General features: G+C 40.0%; 1 protein-coding gene across 1 annotated transcript; it reads left to right on the top strand.

Moving 5' to 3' along the window:
- Window positions 1-2,091: 2,091 nt before the first annotated feature.
- LOC145497448 (uncharacterized) lies at window positions 2,092-7,622 on the top strand. Its single transcript, XM_081477252.1, has 2 exons — window positions 2,092-7,474; window positions 7,581-7,622. Exon 1 carries the CDS (start codon window positions 2,286-2,288, stop codon window positions 3,819-3,821), a length of 1,536 nt encoding a protein of 511 aa, XP_081333378.1. The 5' UTR covers window positions 2,092-2,285; the 3' UTR covers window positions 3,822-7,474; window positions 7,581-7,622.
- Window positions 7,623-11,377: the final 3,755 nt, after the last annotated feature.

Raw genomic sequence — 11,377 nt, 5'->3', positions numbered from 1 at the left:
ACAACAAAGCATACGAACCGTCCCATCCGGTGCAGTGCATTTACATCAAAGATCGTCATAACGAAACCTGGAGCCAGACAGTTGGCCAGGCTTAGGTGATATCTACTGAGCACCAAAGTTGGGTTAAATTAAACATAAGCCTGCCAGCTTCCTGTGGCGCCATCTTTGTTCGTGGTAACCGCGCCTCCCGGGCGGAAGGTATATTTTGCAGGGTGCAGGGTGCAGGTTGCTGGTTGAAATTTAATTATAACTGAAAAACCGCTGGCACTAAAAATAATTGATAACCTATATACTCGTCGGGGGTTCTTACATAAAGAAGTTCGCCTCTTTCACGTAGTGAAAACACGCTGTTATTAATGTTTAGGCCTTCTTTGGCAATCTTCTAACTTGTTACGCCGTGTACAGAAACCAGAGACTTCGTACGCTTCCCAACATGTTTGTGATCGCACTTGGTTTGAGCGATGTTCTCATGTCCATCGAAAACACGATCGATCCGCTATACGTACTTATCGATCGACACGCAGGGACTGGTTAAATCTCTTCAAAGTCATCTGGTTGGCCGCTCCACAGATGTCTCCATCGATTCCAGATTTGGCTCGAGTCTTCCCTCAACAACAGAAGATTGCCATCACAAATGAAGCAAATAAATAAAGAAATGAAATAATATAAGATTTTAACCGACGGAATATACTAGCGCAAGCTCACTGTGTTTCGCACCACGGATCAGGGTACTACTCGAATTGAAGACACACCAGGAAAATAAAGTCCACGGGATCTACCAGTTGTTTTGAACTAGTTTAATCAGCACAAGCTAGCTAGTCAACTGAAAGCAAAGGCATACATGTGGGTTGACTATAGCAATTCTAAAAAATCGGATCTAACCTAAAAAACGAAACAACAAAAAACATTCTCCACCATATTGTCAATATACTCACAATTCTGTAAGGCGTAATCCCGTTTAAGACGCGCTATTTTCCTACTTTTGTACAAAGAGCACAAACACACTGTTTTCGATAAAAGGATTACTTTCTACTGATCTCTTGATATCCTACTCGTACCAATCCACGAACGAGAGCCATAATCCGATTGGCTACTAAAGCAAAAATGGCGGGAATCTCGCGTGTTCAGTTTTATCACTAAGAAAATAAACATAATGTCTAAAAATAAACAAAACTCTCAACGAAGTGCAAAACACAGTGTCCTTTCATTTTGGTACTCACTGGGAAGAAACCAAATTCAGCAGATATTTCAGATGATATTTCAGATGTTTCTTCAAAAACAATAATTCATTGCAGGCTTAAAATCATTGAAATATACTCTCCTCCCATCGCTTCGGCCGGTTTGGCACTTAGGTGGAAGCCACCTTTCTGAGCGACTGTAAACGGCGTCATGTAACAGTCACGGTAATTCTACCAACTGTACGTTCTTTCAAGTGCCAGCGGTTTTCCAGTTATAATTACATTTCAACCTGCAACCTGCACCCTGCACCCTGCAAAATATACCTGCCGCCTCCCGGGTGTTTTTCGTAAGATTTCGCTATTTGAGTTTCATCGCATACGGTAATCAAAATTGATATTTTGGTCACGCTACTATGTTCTGTAGATTCATGTATTTAGAACTAATGATAAAAGAACAAGATTCTGTCTTTTGGCATTCGAAACTGTTGGGAAAAACGTGGCGCTTTTTGATTTTGCTTTAGAATGTTTAGTTGGAAAATTAAAATAAACGAAATGGTATAGGTTTTTTTTTTATTTCCGTTTTGAACAAAAGACACGGAAAATGAACACCTACTTTTCATTTTGAGTTTTATTTAATTCAATAATTGAAAGTCATGTTTCACATTTTTGCTTTTTGCTTTTTGATTTTTTACGGAAATGAAATGGACGAAAGGTACACGCACCAGTGACCCAACAGTTCAGAAGCTGCCTTAAAATAATCAAAATAATTATTGAAAGACGAGTTAGGGTTAGGGTTACTACGATTACAGCTTTACGGTGGTAGCCTCGCTTTTGAATATTCTTGTCCCTATAAGTTATGATCGCGTGACCGACAAAAATAACTGATTATCATAACTCCTCATTAGTATGCTAATGTCACTGGTTTTATTCCGAGAATTTGGTTTGTCCGTTTTCGCACACTGCATAATGTCTTAACTCTAAGCATAACATTTCTGAGAACTTGAATGAAATTGTCTTCGTTTTGAAAGACGTGATCAAGCACTTATAAATTCACGACTCTTATCGATCGACAAAATTTTATTGAGTACGGTTCTGGACGTGACAATTATGGCGTGTTCAACTTACGAAAGTGCCAGTGTGACTTGTTATGTTCCTCATGGTAATCATCTTCTTCCTGTCTACGTGCCAAGCAACACTCGACTAACAGATCTTGTCGGGGCGCTACATGACGCAAACGCGCACGTAAAATTGAGGGAGACGAAGGGTAAAAACTCCGATTCAAGAAGTGTAATATTGGTGATTGGGCAGGAGGGCAGCGAAGCAGAAAGTGAAGATGTAGCAACCCTTATCGATCAGGCGTTCACTGGCAGCAGTTCAATTGCAAATCGAAACCCAACGGAAGGAGGCGCAACGTTCGCAGTTTCCACTCCTCGTAGTTCAAATGGCGGAGATGACGACCCACTAGTGCCGCCAAGAATGAGCCTGAAAGGCTCCAGTCTGTATACCTACATGTGGTTGACATTTCAGTGGATCGAGCCAAGAGAAGAAGGAAATTACTCTGGTAAGTTTGCTTTCATGTTGTACAAAATTATGAGGGCAGCTGTTGCATTAAGTTTATGGGCAGCGATGGGCTTTGAGATATTTAATGTGTTTAACGGTTTATCAGCCCTTTTGGCAAGTACAAATACTTTCACCTCAATTGTGGCAGTGATGCATCGCTTGCTTTGGACGCTGCGTTATGTAATTCTTCATCATCTTGGCTTGTGGTTCTTTGAAGCTCATCGAGGACACATAAATGACATTTTAACTAACAAAGGGCGCGTTTCGTTCATTCAGTGGCAAAGATCACGTCGTCTGATCAATGATCATATGGCAGCAACAGCATTTGTTCTCCTTGCATTGCCCTTGTTACAGAAGTTGATTCCGATTTTCATAGAACACGCAAGTGGAATTCCTCGAAATTGGGACGTCACTGTGGAGAGTGTGGAGTTTTTTGTTCTTGTTTATAGCAGAGTCATGGCCATGCCAGCGTTTTTCTTCCTTGTTCTCGTGGTTGAAATTCATATCCTGGAACTGAAGAACTTCAACGAACAGATACAGCAAAGTGACAAAAGTTTAACAGAACTCCTAAGGAAATTCAAAACATTGTCAAGGAGGATTCAAAATTCTTCCCTGGCATTCCAACCATTAATCGTGGCGCTTCTTTTCCTGTTAGTGCTGTGGGGAACAATCAGTGTTTATTCCAGTGTGGAGATGTTTGAGCATATTCCGTCATCAAGAAGTATTTACTATGGAGTAGTACTCTCTGAGTGTTTAGGAACGTTTGGGGTGTTCCTCTGTGAAACGGTGTTCCTTTTCTCCCTTCCACTGTATAAATTAGGGCAAGTCAGTTCGCAGCTCAGCCATCTGATTTACACGGTTACGACAATTGACTGTGATGATCAACGTGAAAGAGGGTTTGTTTTTAAAACTGAAGAGAAGAAAGTACTGTTTTCCGGTCTCTTAGAAAGACACCAACGATATGGAAATGTGGGATTTAAGGTAGCTGGCCTTCAACTTACACAACTCAAGTCTATATGGCTTACTCTTCTTGGTCCAGTTATTGTCTTTGTCGGAAACATTTTCTTAAAGGAGCATTTTTAGCTATTTACTTGCTACAGCAGGCTCGTTTAAGGGGTGTTAAACAAGCCAGTAGATAAATGGGTTATTGATGTAGTATGAGGCCAAGATGGTTGGATATTGGCCAAGTGCTGTTAGATGTAAGATTATATCTTGTGATTTATAGAGTATTGCTGTTGCCTGTTGTTTTTCACCAAAATGAAGTCAATGTCCATAATGATCCAAATCAAAGGCTCCTGTGAGCCAGCTCATGGACGAATGTTTCTGTCTGCCTCAGTTTCAAAACGAGTCTTCGTGCGGAACTAAGTTTGATTTGCATGAAAATGAACCTGAGCGCGTAAGAAATATGAATGGTTTTGCACTTAGACTCGTTTGACCTAGAGGCAAAAGGCAACTCGGAAATGGTCTATTGGATGAATGTAATAAAGGTAATTGAATAAAAAGAGAAGAGAAATTGACCATTGTCAAGAGGTTATCAAGGTAAGAGAGTGAATCCCCCATATAGGCCTTCTACCCAAGGTAATCCCTCTTAAGTTATTTTTAGACACTGTACCTAGTTCTTCCGAGGATGTTATTCGCGCGGTGCGTGGACAGCCGAAGCGACTTTCTGGAAACTACCTGAGACGAAATGGCGGGAACATCATTTTACATGTTTTGATTTCGTTTCATACCAGAGCTCGCAGCCGCCTTTTTGCTCGGCCGAGCTTTCGTTTGTTTTGTGCTCGTTTGGCTCTTCATTATTTGCCGTTTAAATTCGGTTTTAGGGAGTTTAATTAAGCAATCTTCAACAGCAACGGCAATGGCAACGAGTACAATGGCTGTGTAAGCGTGCGTTATAGTTCTTTGTTCATTTCTTTGCCGTTGTTTACAAAACGTCACAAAACAACAACGTGAATTAGCCACATTCCGCATCTTCGAGAGAAAGTGAACTATGTATACGACAGCCAATTTTTTAAATTTATTTTTCGAATTTTGAAGCTGTCTTACATATTCTGATTGGGATATTTTTGACAGTATAGACAAACTGAATGAATCTAAATTCTAGCGAGATTTGTGGGTTGAATATTAAGTCGTTTTTTTTATCGACGTTGTCTTTATCGTTGTTGCCGTTGTTGCTTAAACTGCTTTTTGCTACTTGGGCAGCGAGCGTCTGCCTGCACTTTCGACCATCTGTTTCTTCGGTTGCCTAGCTTGTGTTTGGGGGTTTGTTTGCTTTGCACTCGTTTGTCTAAACATTTATCTGTTTTTCATTCAGTTCTTATTGTTTGAGCAGAGGACATCCGTCTTTTATTTCGTCTCGTAAACTCCTATTATAGTTTCGAAACGTATTAAAACATACCGAGAGCCGAAGCTCTTTTGCTTGTAATCATAATATCAAAGAAGACATCTCCACAGCGTTGGAGATTTTCCTTTGCTTTGAAACGAAACGAAACGAAACATAAACAGATCCTCCACGAAAACATTCACGCAACGCGCGAGTGATATCCATGGAAGAACTGGGTATAATGTCTAAAAATAACTTAAGAGGGATTACCTTGGGTAGAAGGTCTATATGTGGGATTCACTCTCCTACCTTGATAATCTCTTGTCATTGTAAAGTTTTTGGTACTGCGTTCAAAAACAGGAAAATAAACATCTTTTGGTCAAATGTGATGCACAGGTTCTGATGTCCAAATAAGGTTGCTTATTGAAACTCTTTATGAGGCTGAATTCGTTCTTTGGTAACATCATTCTATATAAATAATTATTGATTGCATATATTTTAAAACAGATTTCAACAGAGCACAACGACAAAAATCAAGATGAACACTGCTTTTAATAGGAACAGTCTCTTTCTTATTAAGTCCACTGAAATACTGACTACCATAATGTGGCACATAAAAGCTAAGAGGAGACATTGTAGCCAACAGTCTCCAAAAAATGCAGATTATACATGTTTTATTTAACAGATTGACGTCACTTTTTCATCCACAGCTACTTTAACAATGTTATGACGAAATTCATGATCAGTAACAGGACAGATGCATGAAAAACTGACGTCAATTTGTTTTTTATGACAACAAATTATCAAATTGTCCGCTCTCGCTCGTTGTCGCATCGCATAAATTATAAATCCATGTGTCTGTCTGCTTATTGACAATGAAAATTAGCCAATGAGCACTGCGCGAAAAGCCAAATATTCGGGCCCGAATTCGCTCGAAGATAGAGCGATCATTTATGACTCGAACATTTTCGAATACTCTAAGAGAGTTTGCGACTGAAACACGAGATGCACGACGCCACTTCTGACGTGAACGTCTTCGAATACTAATGAATACGTCAAGTATGCTCTAATTTTCGAGAATCGCACGCTATGAACACGGAAGTTATATCACATTTTTCGCAGCCAAAGATGTCTCGCGTCGTCAGAAACGGGTTTTATGCAGGCAATATACGCTACTGCGTGGTTCAGTCAGACAACACGCTAGTGGTCCGAAGCGTGCGACTGGAACACGAGACTCGTGCGAAGTATGAAACGTATTATGTTTGAATACTGAGGCATACGTGAGGTTTTAAGGTATTCTAAACGACACACTGCAAGTGTTCTGTGGTGTTCGACTGGGAAACGAGACTCATGCGAAGTATGAAACGTGTGCATGTTTGAATACTGAGGCATACGTGAAGTTTCAAGGTATTCTAAACGACACACTTCGAGAATTCTGTGGTGTTCGACAGGGACACGAGACTCATGCGAAGTATGAAACGTGACCATGTCTGAATACTGACGCATACGTGAGGTTTTAAGGGTATTCTAAACGACACACTTCAAGTGTCCCGTAGTGTTCGACTGGAACACGAGACTTGTGTAAAGTATGAAACGTGTTCATGATCGAATACTGACGCATAGGTGAGGTTTTAAGGTATTCTAAACGACACACATCAGGTGTTCTGTGATGTTCGACTGGAACACGAGACTCACGCGAAGTATCAAACCTGTTCATGATCGAACACTGACGCTAACTTGAAGTACTGAGCACCCATATCAAATCTTGTATATCCCCAAAACTGTGTTCAAACTGCCGAGTGTAACACACATTCTAATTTCTTTATCGATTCCTTTGATTCGAGCGACAATTTATGCAGTTATCGTAAAATGAGTTATAACTGACGTAATGTAGTAGTAGTAGTAGTAGCAGTAGTAGTAGTAGTAGCAGTAGCAGTAGCAGTAGCAGTAGTAGTAGTAGCAGTAGCAGTAGCAGTAGCAGTAGCAGTAGCAGTAGCAGTAAGTAGGAGTAGGAGTAGGAGTAGGAGTAGGAGTAGGAGTAGGAGTAGGAGGAGGAGGAGTAGGAGTAGGAGTAGGAGTAGGAGGAGTAGGAGTAGGAGTAGGAGTAGGAGTAGGAGTAGGAGTAGGAGTAGGAGTAGGAGGAGTAGGAGTAGGAGTAGGAGGAGGAGGAGTAGGAGTAGGAGTAGTAGGAGTAGGAGTAGGAATAGGAGTAGGAGTAGGAGTAGGAGTAGGAGTAGGAGTAGGAGTAGGAGTAGGAGTAGGAGTAGGAGTAGGAGTAGTAGTAGTAGTAGGAGTAGGAGTAGGAGTAGGAGTAGTAGGAGTAGGAGTAGGAGTAGGAGTAGGAGTAGGAGTACTAGTAGGAGTAGGAGTAGTAGTAGTAGTAGTAGTAGTAGTAGTAGTAGTAGTAGTAGTAGTAGTAGTAGTAGGAGTAGTAGTAGGAGTAGTAGTAGGAGTAGGAGTAGTAGTAGCAGTAGGAGTAGTAGTAGGAGTAGTAGTAGTAGTAGGAGTAGTAGTAGTAGGAGTAGGAGTAGTAGTAGTAGTAGTAGTAGTAGTAGTAGTAGAGTAGTAGGAGTAGTAGTAGATTAAGTGTAGTAGTAGTAGTAGAAGTAGGAGTGTAGTAGTAGGAGTAGTAGTAGCAGTAGGAGTAGTAGTAGCAGTAGGAGTAGTAGTAGGAGGAGTAGTAGTAGTAGGAGTAGTAGTAGTAGTAGGAGTAGGAGTAGGAGTAGTAGTAGTAGTAGGAGTAGTAGTAGGAGTAGGAGTAGTAGTAGCAGTAGGAGTAGTAGTAGGAGGAGTAGTAGTAGTAGTAGTAGGAGGAGGAGGAGTAGTAGTAGTAGTAGTAGTAGTAGTAGGAGGAGGAGGAGGAGTAGTAGTAGTAGGAGGAGGAGGAGGAGGAGTAGGAGGAGGAGTAGGAGTAGGAGGAGGAGTAGCAGTAGGAGTAGCAGTAGCAGTAGCAGTAGCAGTAGCAGTAGCTGTAGGAGTAGCAGTAGGAGCAGCAGTAGCAGTAGCAGTAGCAGCAGCAGTAGCAGCAGCAGTAGCAGCAGCAGTAGCAGCAGCAGCAGCAGCAGCAGCTTTAACAGGAGTAGCACTTTGGACGAGAATAGCCATGTTCCCGCAGGACACACGTAGTAGAAGTACAGCATGATAACCACCATTTTAAGAATTGAATGAAAATTCAACAGGTAAAAGCTGGAACAGTTAGGATAGCTTATACTTCAAATAAACATTGCAAGATTTGTGTTTAATTAATAGAGACAGATTAACACCTTCTATTTTTGTGTTCCCTTAGGATGGGTTCTAGTGGTTTCATTTAGTTGCAGTCCCAATATAAAGGACTGATGTTACTCTACATGTATATGTTCATGTATATAAACATGATATGGAGCTGCTAATTTTAAGTTGAAGTTGTATTTCTGTATTTCACTGTAATTCTAATTTCAGGCTGGCGGGAAAGCCCCATCTTTCCTGTTAGGGCAGCCAATTAGAGCGCGTTCATTCTTATTCGTTTGGTCTCCAAAGTTCCACTGCTTAATTGAATGCTTGATATCAGTGCTGTTGTGGAGTTGCATGTATATAAAACTATATGAAGGATCAAGATAGGCCCTCTCTATCGCGTTTCCGCATACCAATTTGGATTTCCTGCATACTAGTATGTGAGTTCCTGCATACTTATCAAGTTAGTTCCTCCATACTAATCAGTGAGCGTTACTACAGGGAAAGGAAGTACAATAGACTTGCCAGAGCTTGCCCGCTTATAGTCAATACTTCATACTTGCCCAGTCAAGCATCATTTTTTATGGTTTAATGGTTTATGGTTTACCAGCAATGTTACTAAAAAAGTGAGTAACATAAATGGCAAATATACATTAAGCCTTTTTTACTATTACGAATTATTTATAATTTTTAGTTGAACATCTTACCTGACATTGTAAAAGTAGGCTAGAAATAATAATAACTGGCTTTTAAGTTTGCATCAATATATTTCCTCACATAAAACCGAACGAAAAACAACAACAACAAAAGACACAAAAAATATAAATATAATAAATAAATAAATAAATAAATAAATAATGGCAAAAAGCGAATCAAGCTAAATTATTTCTTTGCTTATTTACTTTATTTACGTAGGCCTGGTTCATAAGTCGCACTTCTGCTGTGTTGAATTCAATTTAATTCACGTGCGGCAGAAATGCGAGTAAGATACTGAGCGACGAAGGACTTTGGAAAAATTGTTAGTTGAACGAGAAGGAGAAGGCTGACGATGCAGCAGTATGTGCTGCAATGTGTACAGCGAAGGCACAGGCTAAAACTCCAACTTGGTCTCACTAAGAAGTCGTCTGAGCAGATCGCATCTAGCAAATCAGCAACAAGATTATCGAGCCTTTGCGCTTTCCTGCCAGGTAGCACTTTGGACGACACCGCGGAAATACGTTTTTTGACGTCACCGTAACTGGTCAGTGGTCATCACCATCAGGCTGTGCTGTCCTTCGATCGATCAGTTCTCCGAGTTCAGTATTTTGGTTCGTTTAAGGTCGAAAATATCCTTGATACTTCTCGTTATTGGTGAGTTTGACGCCCTTAAATGGGTTTTTAATACTCAAACAATGTTCCGGTGATGAATAGGGGTACAGGGGAGTCATTTTGTGTGGAGTAATGTGTAGTTTGCTGACTCGAGCCTGGATCGTGTTGCTTCATTCGCTCTCGCCTCAGAATTGTCAAAAACAACGATGGGTATCCAGCAAAGGAGAAGATTGGTTCTGTATGAAGCTTTTGCAAGGATTTTGAAGACTAGTTGGATTAACAGTGTCATATGCATGAAGTGGTTAAGGTACATGTAAGTCGGGACCGTTTTATTCACACTCACTTTGGGCCGACATGTGGTGCTTGTTCATTTAGGTTATATTTCGCAACGCGTCAAAGAAACTTTGATAAAAATTTGTCTTTAAAGACTGGCTTGTTTGGCGTTTCTATCACCTTTCTGACTTTCTGCGCCTTTTGGAACAGGTGAAATAATTTTTTTTGTACCTGCCGTTTGCTGTCAGAATAAAACATTTGTTCATTTCATTCACAAGATATTTCTCTATCATTAAAGATTGTTTAAGCCTACATTTATATATAATGGTGGCGTTTGCGAAGGGAGTAGAAATCGAAAATATTGTGATTTGTTGGCCGCAGCGAACGCTGGAAATACTGAAAACATTCAAGACCGCTCAATATGTTCGGTTCATGTACAATTGTTTCCTCGCTTGAGGTCTTTTTTGTTTACGTCGATTACATGTTGATAGTACATGGAAATTTTCAAGACCGTTTCCTTGTACATGTCTGCACAGGTAACTAAATATTTTAAAATGTCCAAACACCTGAATTTGTTTACACGAAACCGCTTCCACTTACGGGATGTGGTCAAGTTTCACATCTTTTGATGCTGAAAAGACATTCAACATTTCAGAGAGGCAGTAATCAACTCTTCAATGAAACCCACTAGTTTATTTTGTTTACTCAGTCATTTGAAGCTTTTCGATTTCTATTTCCCTATCTTACATGTGCAGTGTATCAACTGATGTAAATAATTGACTGTTGTTGTTTTTCCTTTCATTTAATTTAATTCAGATGAGCTTTGCTCAATCACTACAAAATAATTTTTACATTGTATGTGCTTAATGAATCAGACATGTACATATCACATGCTTTGAATCAGTATGAAATTAATTATGATCCCCTTAGTCATAATGTTGTATCATCCTCCCTTCTGTAAGATTCTTACTTAACTTGTAACCACTTTATTACAAGACATTATAGCACCTGATGGCAATAAATTATATAATTATATGTACTTATTTTTTTTCCTGTGATATTTGGCTAACAAGTGGGTTTGTTTATGCCACTGTGTCTCTGAATTGGCTTACTGTCGTCTACAAACCATTGGTAACATATCTTCGCTACATCCAACTCAGATACTAGACGCAAAAGCGTGTATTAAAGAACAGATACATTTCTTACAAATTAATATTTATTGCATTTAGTTCATCACTTAAGTTCTACAACATTACTTTTCTCCAGTGAGAAATTTTGTGCAAAGTCTGAAGTTGTAAGTTGCAAAAACAAGTTCCGTCAGTAGTTGCGAATCACTTAAAATCAGGCTTTGGTACTGTAAACTGAATGGCAGAAAGCAAGGAAATTAGAAATTGTCTCAAATACACGAATGATAAGAGATAAACTTGACTGAAATCTACAGACTCCTTTTTCCAGGTTTAGGGTTAAGGTTAGGCCTAAGGGACAAGGTGGAAGGTGTGGTGGCCTTGTGGTAAGTGCGCTCAGC

This window comes from Orbicella franksi, chromosome 9, assembly GCF_964199315.1.
Source record: "Orbicella franksi chromosome 9, jaOrbFran1.1, whole genome shotgun sequence".
In the NCBI taxonomy this organism is placed as follows: Eukaryota; Metazoa; Cnidaria; class Anthozoa; order Scleractinia; family Merulinidae; genus Orbicella; species Orbicella franksi.
Note: the sequence above shows the minus strand (reverse complement) of the source record. Positions and strands in the feature narration are given on the sequence as shown.